This window comes from Drosophila eugracilis, unplaced genomic scaffold, assembly GCF_018153835.1.
Source record: "Drosophila eugracilis isolate 14026-0451.02 unplaced genomic scaffold, ASM1815383v1 contig_2147, whole genome shotgun sequence".
Lineage (NCBI taxonomy): Eukaryota > Metazoa > Arthropoda > Insecta > Diptera > Drosophilidae > Drosophila > Drosophila eugracilis.
In genome coordinates this window covers 1088689-1108322 of record NW_024573030.1, presented here as the reverse complement: position 1 = coordinate 1108322, position 19634 = coordinate 1088689, and the positions used below count along the sequence as shown (strand labels likewise).

General features: G+C 39.7%; 1 protein-coding gene across 3 annotated transcripts in view; it reads right to left on the bottom strand.

Moving 5' to 3' along the window:
* LOC108110294 (optomotor-blind protein) overlaps positions 1-18949 on the bottom strand; it is a 65759-nt gene extending 46810 nt beyond the window's left edge. For 2 of the 3 annotated variants that reach the window (XM_017219292.2, XM_017219293.2), the window contains exons 1-2: positions 17983-18948; positions 15409-16777 (exon numbers count right to left, since the gene is read on the bottom strand). In XM_017219292.2, the coding sequence (XP_017074781.1) occupies positions 15409-16493 (1085 nt within the window). In that variant the 5' untranslated portion in view covers positions 16494-16777; positions 17983-18948. Of the gene's footprint in view, positions 1-15408; positions 16778-17982 lie in introns of all 3 variants that reach the window. The other variant, XM_017219294.2, reaches the window with a different exon arrangement.
* Between the last annotated feature and the right edge of the window lie 685 nt (positions 18950-19634).

Below are 19634 nucleotides of genomic sequence, written 5' to 3'. Positions count from 1 at the left end.
TCTCTCAGTGCTGAATGGTTTTGTGTTGGCTTGTTGCTGTGATTGCTGGCGAGTTGTTGCCTGAATTGTTGTAAACTTGGTTTGAGGACGCGAACGCGAACGCGGACGCGGCTAATAACAGTCATCACACACGTCAGACACTCATAAATCCTCAAAGTCAACAAGGCGGAGGGCACGTAACGAGCCTAGGTTCGAGGCTCCAGGTTTCCTCCTGGTTCCCTGGGCATCCTATCCAATGCTCCTCCGGGTGTTTGTAGCCAAGTTTATATATATATATATATAGCCAGTTACCAGTTTCTCTCAATGAAGAGGAGATTCAGATTCTAAACGAGCTGCGTTTAAATGTTGTTAACATAACCGACATGCGGTTGAGAGACAGGACAGCCCAAGGACCGGATTCTAATGTGTCCCACACACGGCGTACTCACTCTCCAAGCCTTCATCATCATCAGCTTCATCATCGTCAACAGTATAACAAACAGCATCATGATGATGATGATGATGATAATGGTGAAGACAGACAACATACTGCAACTTGTTTCAGCCCACAGAAGAAATACAAAGCGAAAAAAAAGAAGAGCCCCCATTCATGGGTGGTGTATGCACTGAGGTCCCAAACGCATGTTTATATAATTCTTATTTATGATCGAACAGCGATAAATTCGCATTCTCTTCTCTCTCCCTCTCTCGTTGCTCGTTGCCTTTGTGTTTTGTTTTGTTGGTTTTAAATAAATCAAATCAACACGATTCGGAGAAACCTCCTCCCAATTCTTCTCCACCAAAGACCCTGATAATATATAAAAAATGAAAGAACCCCGGGGGAAGAATCTCAGCAGAAAGATCTACTGTGTTCACCTGTTCAATTCTGTTGGGTTTTCTCCTTCGAATCTCCCTGCGATTCTTCTGGGTTTTTGTTAAGCCAATTCTCCTGCTGCTTTCTGGCTTGTTCCTTTTTTCCAGAGATTTGGTAGCAAGTTGCACAGAAGACAGCTGCCTATGCCACAAAAATCATATTTCAAGATTTAAGCCATCGATGATTCGTTTCTGGGATAGTTTCCATACGAAGTTGTTCTCATCTTGATCTAACGTTTCTAACCAGACCTGAGCTGAGAAATTCTTCCAACTTTTCGTGACTTTCATCGAGCTGAGAAGAGACCTTAACCTTAACTGCCTTTCCCGAGATACCGATCTTGATCCAGAATGGGAATTCTTTTGGGTTTTTGGTGGCGCTCCCGAGGACATTGCGTGTCGTCGTCTTCTGGTGTGTCAGTTGTGCTCAAGGACTCGACGAGATCCCGATGACCGATGGCTGTCATAAGGGCCCAAAAACAAAAAAAAAAGGGACGTTGGCCATACGCATATTTTTGCGGTCATACGAAACACGACGAAGAACAAACAGAAACTTACAACTGCTGCCGTTTTTTCTTCTGTTTGCTCTGTTTGGTTTCTTCAGAGCCCCTCTGTTCGTCTCTCGCCAGGTTCGTGAAGAGAGGTGAAGCGAGGGGATTCTTTTTCTTTTTGCCCGCAGCCAGAGTCTACAAAAGGTGTTGACCAAACAACAACGGCAGCAACTGGCCAAAACACGAGGGGCAACTGGGTACACGCGTCTTAACAAGAACAACACAACACAACACCACCATCACCATGGCTCAGAACCAAGAAGACTGAAGAGAGATGTGCTGGGTAAAGTGCAAGAGTATGGTGAAGAAGGGGAAGAGGTATGAGGTATGAGGTAGAGAGCAAGTGGTTCGCCCGGCTGCGAAGCTGTTGAGCGCATAAAAAACGTTATAAATAACACGCTCGAGCATTTAACGCGCCAAACATGTGTTCCACTGTCCAATTTGTGGTCTGTTTACCTTTTGCCAATGTGTGCCTCTGCTCCTGGAGAAGCCAGGGGCGCAACCAGAAAGAGGGGGAGGGCAGTGCAGTACGAGGGGGGCGGGGAACCCAAGACGTAGATGACCAGATAGGTGACCACTCCCCCGGAAAACTTGCCCCCAAAAAAAAAAAGGGAAACTAAAGCTTAAATCAACAGCTGATCCAGCTGAATGATAGGATGGGCCAGGGAATCGAAAGGAGCTGGCTGACTTTTTGTATTCCAAACCCAAAATTTACATGCTATGAAATCCAAATTCAAGCATTACTATTCCCAAAACTGATGAGCAGTATGACCCATAACTTTCGTCAGCAACTATACTGAAAGCAGGGAACAATTATATAGAGGTATCCCAAGAGAAGGGCATCCTACTTATTTAAATAAAGGATCTACAAACAAGGATCGTTGAAAGAGCACACAAGGAGCATATGAGGAAGCCGAAAAGCCCAGCGGCCTTTGATGATAATAAAATGCAGATACAAACGACACTGGACAAGTGGCCATATGAAAAGGAGACTCTAGGCTGAGAAGGGAGAGAATCGAAAAGAGACCGAAAAAACAAACAAAGCTAAACGTTCAGAGGCTGAATGAGAGAGATGAGAGAGGAGGAGGAGGAGGGAGATCAGGATGAGATCGAAGAACGGTGGACAGAGGATGTGGCTTACCTGGCGCTATAAGAACGGATCAAACAAAGAAAGGCAAAACAAAAACCCCCGAGGGTTGCGATCAGAGCCCTACAGGCAGCTGACCTTCTCCCTCTTCCAGCACTGTCCATCTTCTCATCAACCCGCCGCCCTACCTTTTTGTCTTCACATTTTTGTACGATTTTTGCTCGCTAAAATCGCTTAGGCGCCGGCGCAGGGGAGCGGGAACAGGTTGAGCGAGAGGGATTTGACCAGCGGACCGAGAAAAAGAGCGCAGAGAACCGGAAGAGGTAGGAGAAAATACCATATAAGGGGAAGGGGGATGGGATGATGGGTTTCGCTAAATGGGGATTACCTTCTATTGTGTGCCTTCGAGAGTCGGCCATCCAGTTATCTCAATTATGCTAATTAACAGGCACTTTGAAAGCTAGTAACGAATGCGGATTGAATATAGAACATTAACTTTACTGACTCTCATGATTAGAGATCATAGAAAAGGTAGTGAAAACTAGCCAGTAATCAATATATTAGGAAAACTGAAAGATAATTCGAGAAATAACGAAAATTCTTATAAAGCTTTCCTTTAAGTATTAAGTTTTGGATTTAAAGTTATACAAACTAATCTCTGAAATCTTTCTTTAAGGCATTATGACAACGAGTGCCGAGTAACGAGCAACGAGCGACGAGCGGCGAGATATGAAATTCCACAAGCGTAGTGAATTCCCGCAATTGACGGTTGTCAATCACAGTTCGAATCTGGCCAAGTTGTTTCTGCCTGTCACCTAACTTGTTCCACTTTCTGTTTTCTCCCCCTGCCATCTCTTTCTCTTGTTTGTCTTTCTTTCTCCCTGTCACTCCCTGTCTTTTTCCTCTTCCTCTCCACACACGATTGCACACTTGCACTTCCGTTGCATTGGTTTTTTTTTTTTGCTGTTGTTGTTGTAGCTGTTGTTGTTGCTGGGGCGATTGCAATTGTTGTTGACTGCTGACGACTGCCTGGCAATTGGCAGTGCAACAAAATAGCTATTGACAAATTATGACCAACTAAAAGTAATTACACGCGACGAGAGGGAGACGGCAGATAACGAGTTCTGCTGACAACGCGTTAATAGTACAAATAATCAACGAGTGCAGCAGTAGCAGCAGCAACAGCAACAACAGCAAAAGCAACAACAGCAACAGCGTCAAGAGCCGCACTAAACATACACTTAATATTAATTGTTTTTTATTAACACGATCCCCGGCTGCTGTATACCAGCACTTGCTTTGCTTTATTCATGCTCTTCCACTGTTGGCTTTTTCCTTTTTTTTCTTGCACCCTATAAGATGGGTATTTCTGATACCCAAGGATCTTGGTTACTCTATGAGGTGGTGTCAAGTTTTGTATGTGGATATGTGGGAGTCGAATGAGACTTTGTTTGGGATCGGTTTTAAGTTTGCAATGATCTTGCTTTCTAGATGAGGTTTATGAAATTTGGAAGAGACTTTTATAGTCGTAAAAAATGTTAACAATCAATCCTACATATTCTGCTTATGACTGTTTCCATCGTAAGGAAATGAAAGCATGCTTTCGCAGCATAAATAGACATTTTTGAGTTTCCACAGAACTTAGTTTCTAGCAGAGATAGAGTTCTTAAATTTGATATCCTTAAAGATGAGTGACTTTTATAAGCATATAGATCTTTAAAATCACTCCAACGTACTTCGATTATGCTTATTTCCGTCGAAAGGAAGCCAAAGCATGCTTTCACAGCACCAAAAAACATTTTTTACTTTCCAAAGATCTTGGTCTCTAGCAGGGGTAAGGTTCTTAAATTTGATATGCAACTCGAAGAGTGACTTTTATAGCCATAAAGATCTTAATAATCAATCCAACTTTAGCTTACTATCCTCAAAAAGAACCTCAAGCATGCTTTCGCAGCAAAAACGAACACCTAAAGCCTCCTACAGGGTATTGTTTAGTTGCTACGATATGATTTCTTTTCGATTCTTGTTGGCTTTTCTGCTGTTTTATTGCGAGCGTTGCTGAGATTCATTAATAATTCAAAAAATTGCACATGGCCGGCGGCGATGACAGCGACGTTGGCAGTGAAGCTAACAGCGAGGCAGAGGCAGAGCGTGTAATCGAGTTGTTAAACTCAAAGTGACAACGAACGCGAGCAGCGACGCTGGCTTTGCCGTTCAACAGCATGTGCAGAACAACAATTAAATGCAGTCAACACACGATCACAAGAGTTATACATATGTATATAAGATTATATATCTATATAGATATATATATATATATATATATATACTAAGCAGAGCAGGCCAAAGTATAGAACGAGATGGGGAGTGTGACTTTGACTTTGTTGCTGCAATTGCTTTTAATGCTTTTAATGAAATCAACACTTTTTACTGCCACTTGCACGCAATCTACTGCTTCTTATGTTTCTTTTTTTTTTGCTTTACTTTACTTTGCTTTGCTTTGCTTTGCTTTGCTTTGCCTTTTTTTTTGTCTTACGTTTACGGCGTTTTTTTTGTTTTGTGTTTTTGGGCTGGCAGCTTAATTAAAAGCCAAAACAGCTAAAACATATTTCGCGCCTTTGTTGCTTAACAATTAAAATCAACAACAACAATAACAACAAGTAACACCAACAAAAGCCCAACTTCACACTCAATTAACGCGATGCAGGCAGACAAACAACAAAAAGCAAAACAACAACAAACAACACCAACAACATACATATGTAAAGCATAAAGCAAAAAACTTTTGCTGCTGCTGCTGCTGTGAAAATTTATATATATATTCCTTTTTTTTTCGTCACCCACTAGAAGAAGTGGGTGGAAAAGTGGTAGGGAAGCAGCAGGGTAGCAGGGCAGCAAAACGCAGCACAGACTGCAAAACTTTTGTTTGCCGTTAATTGACTGCACACAAAAAAAAAATAACGGTAGGAGATGCAGAAGAGTCAGCAATGCAAGAGAGATAGAGAGAGTGCAGCATGCAAAAAAGGCAAAAAGTTCTTTGAAAGACTTTCCCACTGTGCCGATCAGATCAGATCAGAATTCGCTCTGGTGTAAAACCTAGTATAGTTATTAAGTAATTATTCAACTTTTGGTGGGTTGTGTTAGCCCAATTAATACAGTTGGGCCAAGACTTGTTACTGATTACTGATAGATTAGTTCCACATTTCGTTGTTGGAAATATTCTAAACTGCTGCTGCTCTGCTCTGCTGCTGCTCTGCTATATAAATAAAACTTGGGCATGAATGCAAGCGGATAGCACACGTCATTGACACCTAAAAGCAACAACCACAACAGTTCAGTGCCACTACAGTAAAAACACGAAAAGAGAAACACATTTTATACATCAGATTTAAGAATATTTTGATAACCAGCTGATCAGTTAGTTTAGAAGACCCTTTTTTTTTTGATTTAACGTCTGCTCTAAACGAATCATAGTTCTTCAAGCCAATGTTCACTGTATCCTGAGTGGGAACAGTGGACCCTCCCTCAACCTCTTACCATTCACTCTGTTGATGTGCGTGCGTAATTGCCTTTTGGCTTCGTGTTAATTTCCCTCGTGGAAAAACCCTCAACAGGAAAATGGTTAGAGAAATGGTTAGAGGAGGGTATAAAGAGAGAGAGAGAGAAAGAGAGGGAGGCCAGGGTGTAGGTGCTACATAAATTTGATTTTTATTTTCCCAGAAAACCGAAACCGAAGAATTTTTATTCATAAAAATCAAGTGGCAACATAAATATTCGTGTGTGTTACCAAAAACGTAACTGGCCGCCAGTCAGCAGCCCAGAAAAGTTTTCTTCCTTTCGGCAGTTCAGTTTCGGGTTTGTTCAGTTTTTTTTTTTCTTTCGGCCAGTTTAATCAGGCAAACAGAACACGCAGAGCAGTTAAAACTCACCAAATGCCCCATACAATTTGTATAATTTTTCAGACCAGAAAATATTAAATAAATATGCACACACACAAACACACACACAGAGAAGCACACACAGACATTACCAGCAATAATAATAATAAAGAAAAAATAAAACCAAAGCAACTCGTCAATTTTTGCCACTTAAAATTCATAAAGCGTCGCCTGGGCCTACTCACTGAGCAAAACTTTGGAGCAGCAGAATATATATATATATATATATATATAGAAGTAAAATCGGTTGGGAAGGGGCATAAAGCAGACTAAACTAAAACTCCTGAATATGACATCTAAACAATTTTAGTTAGTTTAGACATTTATTAAGTCTAAGAGAGGGAAACAGAAATGGATTTAAGCTAAGTTAAGGGGCTTAAAAGTTTAGCCAACTTTGGGCATACTTTGACAGTCATTTTATATATTTTAAGAACTTATTTTAAGATGTGATAATTACTAAAAGCACAGCCTGTAAACGATACTTCTAATTTCTGGAAAATTGAATTAGGTATCGAACAGCCGTCAGCATCAGCATCAGCATTAGCTCAGCTCCACCGCTTATATAGATAAGATCAGGTTCAGGTATATCGCATAGATCAAAAGGATCAGGGGACCAGCTTAACTGCCTGCCAACATTTCCGCGAAAATTTCCCAGCTCATTGAGCGTCCTCATTTTTTTTTGCTTTACTTTTTTTCTTATGTTTTTTTTCTGGGCCAATTAGCGTTCTAATCAAGTGTAAACTAATGCTAAAAGCCAAGCCGAGTTTGCTTCGAACGCGTGAATTTGCCACGAGGACAAAAGACAAACCAAAAAAGGTTCGAAAAAAAAATGGTAAAAAAAAAGGTTAAACAAAGGTTAAAAAAAAAGGGGAACTTAAAAGGTAACGAAAATAAGGTTGAGAAAAAAGGGGATTAGTAACGAAAGCAAATAAGAAATTAATAAATAATAAGTTAATATAATAAATTATAGAAAAATTAAGGGGAAAGTGAAAATTTTTGGACTTAAAAAATCAAATTTTTAAATTTAGTAACGAAAGTTTGTTAAATTTTTGGTTTAAACTTAAACTTAAACTTGGTTTAAGCAGAGAGTTTGAAGCTCACAGGATGCTTTTTTTTTTTTTAATAAAAACAGAAAGAGATAGCTAATTAAACTAATTTGCCTTTCGGCTTGGGGCGAATGGGATGGCAAGAGTTTGTCGTTGACTTTGTTGCTGCTGCTGCCGATGTTGCCGGCGACTTTTCTTTGATCTGCCATCGCACATCTAGGAAATGTTTGTCAAATTCATTCGACCGTTCTCATTGTTTTTGACATTTCTTTTAGTCTTCCCCAGTGGCTTCTTCGTTTTTGTTGTTGTTGTTTCAGTTTGCAGCTTCTTCTTCTTCTTCTTATTCATGCTTGTCGTCTGCGCTCGATCACTTTCTCTGCTTTTCAGAGAGAGAGAGAGGACTTTTTTCCGGCTTTTTTTTTCTCAGCTTTTTGCTCAGAGTGAGCGCCAATGGCAAACACATGTCCAGCCAACAACTTGCAAGCATTGTTCTCTGTCCCACACACCAAAAGGCCAGAGAAGAAGAAAATACAGTGGCCAACAGAATATTAGTTCGAAGGATAATCTAAAGTCTAATGCAGTCTTAAGTTTTGAGTTTTGATGCTAGAAGGCAATCTCTTCTTCCTTGTGAAAGAGTCTGTATTGGTGTTTAAGGAGATATCAAAGAAATATTTTAACTATGATATGATGGAACCTGAATGCTGCTATATCTATGACCTTAGGTGTGTTCTTGATCCCTCCCTCCCCCTTTTTGATCGATTCGATTCCTGACCAGACTCCACCACTCCACGCACATTCGTCAGGCATTGTCGTTATTTTTCTGGCGCCAAAAAGACGCCGTCTTCGTCTTCGTCCTCGATAGTCTTTGTCTCTTTCTGGGCCACATATGCCTTCTCTTTTCCACACTCCTGGCATTCTGTTTTTTTTTGGTTGTTGTTGTTGGTATTCCTTTTTCTTATTGTTGTTGTTGTTGTTGTATGTTGCTTCATTCTTTGTGCGAATTTGTGTTTTTTTTTTTGTCTTTCCTTTTTCTGTTCGGTTTTGTGTTTTCTTTTTTTTTTGTATTTTTTTTCTTTTCTTTGGTTTTTGTTGTTTTTTTGTTTTTTGTTTTTTGTTTTTTGGGTTCTTCTGAACTCATGTTGTTCATTATAAAGGACGTCATCATCGTCATCGTTTTGGTTTGTTGCTGCTGCCGCCGCCGTCGTCGTTGTTGTTGTTGTTGTTGTTGTTGTTGTTGTTGTTGTTGGTTGTCATATTTTGCGTTGTTTGCTTTATGCATTTCCAAGTTGTCCGAAGAACAGCAGCAACAACAACAAAAGAAGAGGGCGAAGAAGAAGAAGAAGATGGAACAAGGAGGCAAAAAGAAAAAAAGCTTGGAAGCCAGCAAATGCGTTTTAAATATTCCATTCCATTCCTGTTTCGAATTCCAAAAAGGGCTGTTGTTTCAGTGCCAATTTCAATGTTCCTTTTTGATTGGAATTTTGGAATATTAATGTTTTTGGCTTTCTGCAAAAGTTTAGAAAAGTTAAGAAAAGTTTCGAAAATAACTTCTTTGAGTTTCATGGCAAATGTTTCTGGCTTACAGCTTACTCTGCTGTATGTTCTATATTCTAACGTTTCGTCATGGTTTTTACGCACATCTCCTCCATCCTTCTTAAAAGTGATAATCAGCCATTAGGCTTATCAGTTACCCACCAAAAACTGGCGTCTCATTAGCCAAGCGAAGCGTGTAAACAGCGGAATTCTCTCTATCTCTCTCTCTCTATCTCTCTGTCTCTTGATTAAGACCGAAAAAAGACCATTTAGCGGACCATTTTGTTACCATCAATTTTACAACTGGTTGCGGTTCTCTGACCAAATAAGAAAAACCAAAAAAACCAAAAAAAAAACAATTCGGACGTCATTAAGCCAAGTTAAGAGCACCGCTAGCCGCGCTTCAATTTCCAACTTCCAACTAGCAACTTCCGCTGCGTGGGCGCTTTATTTTATTTGTTATTTATTTTCCCTAAGAAGTAGTAGAGGAGGGAGGATGGGGGTATTTTTCACGACGGAAGCGCTTACTTAATTAGCCGAAAACTGAAAACCGAAAACAGAAAGCTAAAATTTTGGTGTTCGTCAAATTAATTTCCATTTAATTCCAAGTGGGCGTAAATGCAATTTAATTTTAACAGCCACCAAAATGCGCCACTTAAAATGTCTCTCTGTTTTCTCTCTCTTTTTTTTTCACATTTTTTTTAATGATATTTTTATTGTAATTTAAACAGCCGAACGGATTTGGATTGGGATTTTCGGTTTGGTTAGGTGCTGCCGATTGTAGTTTGAATCGAAAGAAGAGGGTCTGGGTTTATGTCTTTTATATGCTTTATGGTAGAGAGAGATCTAGGAAGGGTTAGGATTTATGTCTTATATATAATATAAACTCTATGATAGGGAGAGATTTTGGAAGGAGAGATCTTAGGTTGGCATTCGAGGGTTGTCAGTCGTCAGTCGGCCATAAGCCAAAATGGTTGTCTTGTGAAGATCACATGGATGAGCTGAAAGGTTTTCTCATTAAGGGGTTAGTTCTGGTTGCTAAAAAAAAAGGGAGCCATGACAAACAGCGGATTTAAAGGGTTAAAACTTTCTTAAAACTTTATATAGCCATCAAGCAAAAAGACTAAACTAAACCCTAAATCTATTTTCTATAAATAACTTCAAAGAAAACTTAAAAAAAAAACCAGTAAATTGCTGAGTAACCAATTTTGAAAACAATTTTTGTAAATAATTACTAGTTGCATATAAACACGCATGATATGTATAGGTATCTATATATATATATATATATCTATATATATATATACATCAGATTCCAACGATTTCTGCCCTGCGAAGAGGGCGAAATCAATTTGAAATCAAATTACGTGCAAATTATCCAACGGACTCATGAATTTTCCAAGACTGCCACCAAGGCATTACCTAAAGGGTTATATCTAACATATATATGTTACTCCTATGGTCAGATATAGAGACTATATATCCAACGCTATGCCAATTATTATGCATTTTTCATCGAATTGCAAAATTGTCAAGAAGGGACTTCTTGAAGAGCTCGAAGAGAAAGGGTTAAGGGGGAAAAAACAGAAAACAGAAAGAAAATTGAACGATGGAAAATTACAACGCAGAAGGACCGAGAGCTGAACCAAAGAAATTCCAAGTTGCTAAGCCAAATTAAGTGTAATTTAGAAAGGGGGGGAGCTGGGCTGGCTTCGGCTTTGGCTGCTTTTCCCCAAAACCTTTGCGTATTTGTCAACTTAGCACATCGATAATTTTTCCAGCCCCCTTTTTGGCCAGGACGACAATTTTAACACAATTATGAAAAACGGTTTTCAAGATGGTGGTGGAGCTGCCTGTTGGGGGGTGTATGTGTGTGTATGTGTGTTCTGTGATACTTCAAGGGTTGTATTCACCCTCAACCCCCAATTGACCCCTTTTTCACCCACTCTACTAATCACCTGCTGGCCCTGTGTGTGTGGAGTAAAACTTGTGGAAATATGAAAAGAAACAAAAAAAAAAGGAGGAAAAAACTAGAAGGCGGACACGCCCATTTAATTGAGCCTACGGCTCTTTGAGGAGGTGGACGCTCGCTAGGGGGCGGGGCAGGCCAGTGCACTTTGATTGCGTTTTGTCGCCGTCAGCTGAGTTTTTACCCAAAACGAAAAGCCCAAAAAGAACCAAAAAAAAAAAAGTATGAAGGAAATGGAAAATTTTTATTTATGAAAATTAAACAAGTGAACTTTGACAGGCGGTTGCCCAGGGGTTGACCCCTGATCCGTACAAAGAATGAAAGTATATATTATATAGGAAAAAGGAAAATGAAAGAAAGGTGTCCTTTGGCGTGTCATTAAATATTTTTCTCTGTCACATTATCGCATGCCTGTGTCACAAAGTCTTCTCTGACAACAATTAGGGATACAGGAAGGGGGATGGGTGTTACAAACCAAAAACTACACTGTTAAAAAATATATTTTCTGTATTAACTAAGTCTGTTAGGCTCCTTCTTAGGCCTCTTAGTGCCTCTCTCAATTAGCTAGAAACTGGCGAAATCAAAGCGAAATCTGGGCACCATCTTTCTATATTTTTGACTTTTTGGGGTCAACATTTGATAATTAGTGACATGTTTTTTATAGGTTTTGTGTGTGTTTTAGTTTTTTTGACTTTGCTTTTTCAAATCGCATTTCCTTGACTTCTCGCACCGTAAGTGTCGCCAAGTACTTTGCGGACTTTATTCATTTGCGCTTAGAAGGCAATTTCAATTAATTGATAAGTCAGCAGGCAGAGCAGTCAGCAGGCAGAGCAGTCAGCAGGCAACGCAGAAAGATTTCACGCTATTTGCTTTGGCGTCTTAATTGCCAGCGACAAATTGAGAATTAGGGTGAGCCAAAAAAAAAAAACACACAGCAATATTGAAATCAAAGTAAAGCCAGAAAGGCAATTTAATTTTAGACTCCCAGCGAGAAGATATCGTTTTTTGGCGAAGGGAAAACACATGAATTAAGTCATATACCAAGAGCCTGTCAAACTTTCCCCAAAAAAAAAAAACAACAAAAAACAACAACAAACTAAGGCAGGCCGCCTCCAAAATCACATTGCCTTCCTCGATGAATCGAAACCGAAAAATTCGCTAAAATAACAGAAGGCGAGTGTAAAAAAGGCGATTGAATCGAGCCAAGTGAATGCAAAATCCACTCGCAAAACATTCAAGTGGCACTCATATGAAGAGGTGGAAAGAAAAAGGGGGTGGCATAGCGGTTTAACAGAGGGGGAGGGGGGGAGCAGAGGTTGTGCGGCAGGAAAAACAATAATTTTGACATTGATGATGATGGGGCAACGGCAACAGAAGCGGCAACAATAATTCTGTTTGCTGTTTTTTTTTTTGTTTTTTGCCATTTGGTTGTTGGTTTTTTTTTTCGCACGTCTCGCAAGCATGCAACAGCAGTAGCAGCAGCAACAGCAGCAGCAACAACGATGTGTGTGTTTGTGGCGTGCAAAAAAGTTGCAACTTACACACAACCATAATCTCCATATGTGTGTGCTAGGTACAAGTACTTAAAACTTTTACAAGCCACTCACTCGGGGATCCCCTGCTTCCCCTGCTCACCTTCTCTCCTCTCCTCTCTCTCTCTCTTCTTCTTGCTCCCATTCCTCATCTAGGGCCGCTGCCGCCCTCCTCCGTCACGCCCCCTTTTACAACAATTGCATGCCACACTTTGGGGCAAAAAAAAAAAAAATGCCTTCTTTCCCCCCCTTTGGCAGGGTCATGAACTCACCATGGCACGGAGAAAAACTGCATTGGCTTTGTTTTTTCTTTTTAACATTTAAACTGGTAATTTTGTGATTATTTTTAAGATTATTAATTAGGAGACTTGCTAAGGGTGTCTAAGTTATTAGTTTCTGGGGAAGATCTTAAGGTAGGCTGCTCTGAAAATCTTGGAAACCTTCTCTAAAGAGGTTCCCAGAATGATTTCTAAAGTCAATATTTTCAGTTTCTTGATTTTTAGGCACAACTTTATAAAGCTTGATTTCAAAAAGCCTTAAAGTTAAACTTTAAAAAACCTAAAAATCTAAATTTAATATCCAACAAAAATCTGGAAAAGGTATTATCTATCATCTAGAATTTTCCTTAGTGCACATATTTATTTTGTACAACTTGCTAAGTGAAGAAACGAGGAGTTGGTTGGGTTTTCCTTTCTTTCTTTTTTTTTTTTGCTACTACATACTAGTGGCAGGGGGGTTGTGGGAGGATTTGTAGTGGCTTGTTTTTATGCTCATGGCTTGGCCACTTGGTTTAGTTTCACACTTCAAATCGCCAAACTGCTAATGAGCTTAAGGATATGCCCCCTCAAGCCACCACCCCTTCAACTTGAGCTCGCAAAATATATATAATTTCCATCAACTTTTTCGTATATTTTTTTTTGTGTATTTTTCCCAAGTGCGAACTACCAACAAGAACAACAACAAAATGCAACTACTACTTGCTAGCCTAAAGATGGCAAGCAGAGGCGTGGGCGTTGGGCGGTGGTTGTCGGTTTTTTTTTTTGGGGGCGTAACCAGAGGGCCCCTAGACACCTGGCCAGACGTATTCGCAACTTTCAGCAACACAAAACTATTTGCAAATATTTTATTTTTACGCTTATTTCCACTTTCTATTGGTGTTGTTTGCCACGCCCACGACGCCAGACTGGCATTGAAACAATATATATACGAGTATATATATATATATATATGTGTTTGTGTAGGAAAAGTCGGCAGAGGAGGCGTTGGCCAAAGAGGCTTAGCCGAGGCGTCAGGCAATTTGTAGCTTAAAAAAGCAACAACAGAAGCTAATTGAATTTGGCTTGCCACGTTATGAATTACCGTAAAAATGGTTACAATGATTAACATTAACGCAAGTTTTTATTTATGGTTAATGGTTTCTTACATAAATTTAAATATGGTTAAGAGATTTTGTTAGCCTTTTGTAGTTTTTTTTCCATCTCGTTGAGAGGTTTTCAGACTATCAGTTAAAGGAAAAGGTTTTTAAGCTAATGAAATCTCAATAATTTTGGATAGTAAACCTTTTTTTTCCTAAGAGTTTCTTCTTGAGCTTGAAAATTTCTCGGAAAATTCCCCTTTTGACATCATTAATTTTATGCCAATTATGATTGGGAGGTAGGTAGGATGGTGCACACTATCTGGGGGCATTTTTGAGTACATTCACAGCTGCCACATCTTGCCACTCACTTGACACTCACTTGGCACTCACTCGGTCGGGCCGAGTGAGTAAGTGTGAGTGCGTCTCAGTGAATACTTTCTCAAGTAGGTGTGAAGCTCAAAACGCATTTTCACGCGCCAACGCAGCTTGAATGTCAACGTCATGTAATCATCATCCTATCATCATCATCATCATCGTCATCAGCTTTTCAAGGGAGAGTTTAGACTCTGCGAGACTGAGACACTAAGGCTAAGGCTGAGGCTGAGACTGAGGCTGATGACATGAGGTTGCTGTTGGAAAAGATGGAAAGCAAAAAAAAAAAAAAAAAAACAAAAACAGGGAAGAACAGGGGCGTCTGTTCACCTACTTTCAGCTCAACTGGGCGTGGAACTTGGGAGCGGTTTTTTGAACGGCTAACGGGAGCTTGAGACATCGCCACACGTGCTCAAGTGGCCAAGGCTGCTGCTCGGGCTGCTGACCTGACCTTCGGCCCCAGATCTGTGCCCTCGATTGCCAAAAGGTTTGCCAAAGGGACATATATTTCTTTATTTGTCAATATGACAGTTTAATATTTAAAAAAAAAATTATTATATTTTTGAATATTTTTTCTCGTTTAAAAGTTTTGTATTTCCACTTTTAAGACTTTTCAAACAAACTTTTAGGAGTTTCATTCTGTTTACTGCCGTTTTTTCCACATTTATTTATTGAAATATTCAGAAATTATTTACAGTTTTGAAAAGTTTATTCAAAAATCTTTAAAAGCTTTTGAAAAAGCATCGCAAAATGTTTTAATATTTTATTTCAGAATGAGTTTTGTAATCCATCTAGGTTTTGGTATACCTTTTGAGGCATTTAGGTATCTCTAAAACTTTCATGATTTTTTGATAAACTTTAGGGAGAAAAACCTACTTAAAAAGAAATCTTTTTCGAGATGCCATATAAGACTTTTGAAGGTAGCTATATGGGGTGATGTGATCATCATTCCATGTGATATTCCAATAGACTCCTTAGACCATTGGTAACCCTCCTTAAAATAACTCTATTCTACTCTCTTTTTCTACTCTTTTTTGCCATTTGATTTGGTATTTTTCTGCAATAACATTTGGGAATCTTTATCTGAAGGGATCCTAGTATTTCGATAATTAATAACCGATAAATTCGATAGATAAACCCCCTATAACCCCCATCGAAATCTCGATAAACTCACCTGCCGCTCTTGGTGATGACCATTTCCGTGCCAAGTTTATGAAACTTCTCCCACAGATCCTTGCCCTCCAGCGTGACCTTAGGATCATCAACGACGCCATCGTCCTCTGGCTGTAGAGCCCGCAGTGGTCGCATTGCCGGATGCAGTTGATGGGCAACGGCCGAGGCAAGGACAACGTCCTCAGCGGTCGTATAGGCGCTGCCCAGATGATGGGCGTGCGGATGGGCGCCGGGGTGGTGCGGCGGGAAGCGTAAACCACCGCCGGGATATAGACCCGGATGTGGTCCGGCCGGACTACCAGCTAGAGCGGCCAGTGCCGCAGCAGGAAAATATGGAGGTGGTGGTGGTGCTGGATGCTGTTGTTGCTGCTGTTGTTGTTGCAGGTGGTGTGGCGGTGTGGGTGGCGGCAAACCCGTTGCGCCAGCTGGTGGTGCAGCGGCACCCGTACTTGGTGAATGATGTGCGGCGGTTGGGTGGTGCGACGGATGGGCAACAGCTGATGCTGATGAGTTACTGTTGGGCGGTGGTATTGGCGGTAAACCAACAATTGTGGGCGGTGGTGTGCCAGCAGGCGATGGCGTTTCTTCGGTGGTGCTCAAGTGGTGTCCTTGCTTTGTATTATTATTATTGTTTGTATGATTGTTGTTATTATTGTTATTACTGGTGTTGTTGTTGTTGTTGTTATTATTATTATTGTTGTTGTTGTTGTTCGAACTGGAGTTGTTGGTGTTGCTGGTGGTGGTGGTGTTGCTGCTGCTGTGGTTGCTCTGCGGCGATAACTGCGCACCACCACCCGTTGGTGAGACGGCCACTAGATTGTTGGTGTTATTGGAATTGGAGTTGTTGTTGTTGTTGTTGGAGTTGGAGTTGTTGCTGGTGTTGTTAGAATTGTTGTTACCGCTGTTGTTGTTGTTGCTGTTGCTGTTGCTGTTGTTGCTACCCGCCGTCAACAGCGAGGAGACGCTGAAGTCAGTGGGTCGTTGCGTTAGCTGCAGAAATGGATGATATGCCATCCCATTGGCGAACCTGGCGAATGGATCCTCAGCAGACTGATGAAGTAGCAGCTCCTGGACGTCGTATCTCATCACATAACCGTTTCAAACAACCAAGTGCGTCATGCAGAAAGGATTTCCCACGGCGATCTCTATTACGGGATCTCTCTCTTAGGTTTTTTCTTTTAAGTATTTTTTTTGTTTTGTTTTTGAATTTTTCTTTGTTGTTTTTGTTTTTGTTCTACAGGTACTTGTTTTTTTTTTTCTTTTTTAATTATTTTTCTTTCTTTCTTTTTCTTTGTTTGGGGACACTCACACTGGCACACTTTCAATTTGATTTCTTGTTGTCGTTTCAAAAAAATTCTTGTGTTTTATTGCTATAAAAAATAGGAAATGGGATTTTTAGTTTTTGGGTTTTTTGTCGCTTGAGATTTTATAAGGGGGCTAGTTGTTGTTGGTTGTAGGTTGTGGTTTTAAAGTTTCTGATTTTTGTTGACTTTTTTTGATAAGCTTTTGCTGCCTTTTTAAGGAATTTCTGGGTTTAAGCTAATTTTTAAGTTTGCCTGCCATGTTTGCTTTGCTAAATTTGTCTGTCCTTTGACAAAGGCAACATTTTGAAAGGCTTTTGTATGAGCTATTTGTTGTTCTTTGAATTTAAATCTAAAATATCTGAAATCTGTAGGAAAGTCCTTGGCCTACGCTGCCTGATTATGAACTTAGTTGGCCTTTAGCAGATGTTTCTGTTTCAGGCAGTCTTTTAGACGTTTGCTGTTTGATTCTTATCCTAAAACTGATTAAGATTTACTATTCTTTCCCTTCTTTCTTTCTATTCTATTCCATTCCCTTTTACTTTCTATTTTACCAAGTTTGCTTTTTACAGAAATCTATAGTTTTGTTTTTTAAACTTTAAATTTCTTGATTTCTTACTAATTTTATAGATTTTTATACAAAATATTGTCTTTTATGACTGGATATGATTTACGGCAAATCAGTTCTCAATGCTTGCTACTTCTATCAAACCTACAATCTCATTTAATGTTCCAAAACCAATTCTAAACTGCAATATTCTAACTAAAAGTTTGTTTATTTATCTTTGAGAAACCTAAGATTAGCTATTTTTTATAAATTTTAAATAAATATAGCTTAATAGTTAACCTAAACCAAGCCTTTGCCATGCGAATATTGTAGAAACTCTTAAAAATCTGCTTTTCCGGGCTTTTCAATTTTTCAAATTTGATTTTTCATTTTGGCATCTTAAAAAACTTCCTAAAACATTCAAATTTTAAACTAATTTTCAAGTTTTTAAGTTTCTTCATTTGCTTTTCTTTCTTATCCTCCTTTTCTTCTTTCTTTTAGTCTGCTGCTTCTTTGTTTTGTTTTTAAACTTTTGCTTGCCTTGTTTTTGTGTTTTTTTTTTTGTTTTGGCGACGGCAAAACGTCGGCCAACGTCTGAACCTTGTTTTTGTTTTTGTTTAGTTTTTTGTTTGTTTTTTGCTTTTTCCAAACTTCACTTGGCAATTTTTCGAGTTTTGTTAGTTAACTGTTTGTTGTTTTTTCTATGTTTGTTGATGTTGTTTGTTACCAAAAAGGGAGAACGCAAAAAAAAAGTGCACAAAATGGATTTGCCGTTATATATATTGTAGGATGATGATGAATGAAGAGTATAGGATGAATTGGGAGCTGGCGACACGACGATCAACGAACAACGAACGGTGGGAGAAACAACAAACGACGAGAAACGACGACGGGGGGCGACAAACGGCAAAACGGCAAACGGCAAACGACAAAAGCGACAAACGACAAACGACAGGCGAGAAAAGCGACAGAGCGGCGATGACGACACGAACTACACGCCGGTCGCATTCAAACTGGAAACTGGAAATACACACACGCCGAAACGGACGTCGGCAGCGCTGTTGCCGCTCTGCTAGCCGCTCGCGCTCTCTCGCTTCCACTTTGCTGACCCATGAGTGGCGTGCAAAAGAGATGGCCGTATATGGGGTTGCATTTGGTGGAAGCGAGAAAGCAAGAGTGTTGAGTTTCTTTAACAGAGGGCGTGTGCTAGTAAGTGTGAGCGAGAAGGGGCGCAACATGGGGAGAGAGAGAGAAAGAGAGAGAGAGGACGAATGCGGGAGAGAATGAGTGAGCTGCGGGGTTCCAATAAGAAAACCAAAAACTCGAACCAAAAGTGTTGAGTTGACGCCTGTATAGGTGTGTGTGTGTGTGAGTGTAGTGCAGAGTGTGAGAGTAACTGTATGTGTGTGTGTGTGTGTGTGTCTCGTACGTGTTGGTATGTATCTGTGTGTAATGGGAAATGGCACCAACCAACGGCGGCAGCGACGTCGCGTCAAAAGCAGCGTGTTAGAAGTAACAAGGCAGCTGACACCACTACAACAACAAGAAGAAGCAGAAGAAGAAGAAGGTGGTGGAGGAGGTAGAAGAAGAAGCAGGAGCTGGTCACAGAGGGGGTGTGGAAAAAGAGGATGAAGACTCAGGCGGTAAAAAGATATCAAATAAGTAGTTAAATAAATAAAAATAAACAAGAAATAATAAAAGGAAAAAAGATAATAAATAAGAAGGAATAAAAAGGAGAAGAAGTAAAATAAGATAATAAGAAAAAAACATAAAAAAAAGGTTAAATAACAGAAAGAAATATTAAAATTGCCAACAAATGAAAGTAAATAAAAAGATTTGTACCAAAAAAGTACCCTTAAATTATATTAAAGTTAAAAAATATAAAAAAATATTAAAATAAAAATAAATATAATAAATAATATTCATAAACAAAAAGTATAAAAAATATAAAAGCACTTCGTTATAGCTTCAAAAATAATACCAAAATATTCCTTGAAAAAATAATTTAAAAAAACCATAAAATTAAACAAAAACTCAACAAAATTTAATCACAAATAAGAATCGGCAGTAAAACAGAAGCTAAGGGCAAATAAAAAAAAAGCACAGTAAATCACAATCTTTTTGCGTGGCAATTTTAAGGGGCGTAACCCTGAGGGGCTGGCAGAATTGCAAAGAAGCAAATAATGATAAAAAAAAAAAACGAAGAGGAGAAGCGGCCAAGTTGACAAATGACGCGCAAGCGAAAAATGCGCTTCAATGGTCAAATGTTTGTCGAGGGGCGGTAGATAGGGGGTGCGGCAGGCAGGCAGGCAGGCTATAAGGCAGAGGGGGTGGTGAGATAAATGCCTGAAAGTAGGGAAGGGGCCTGGAGTAGGGGCG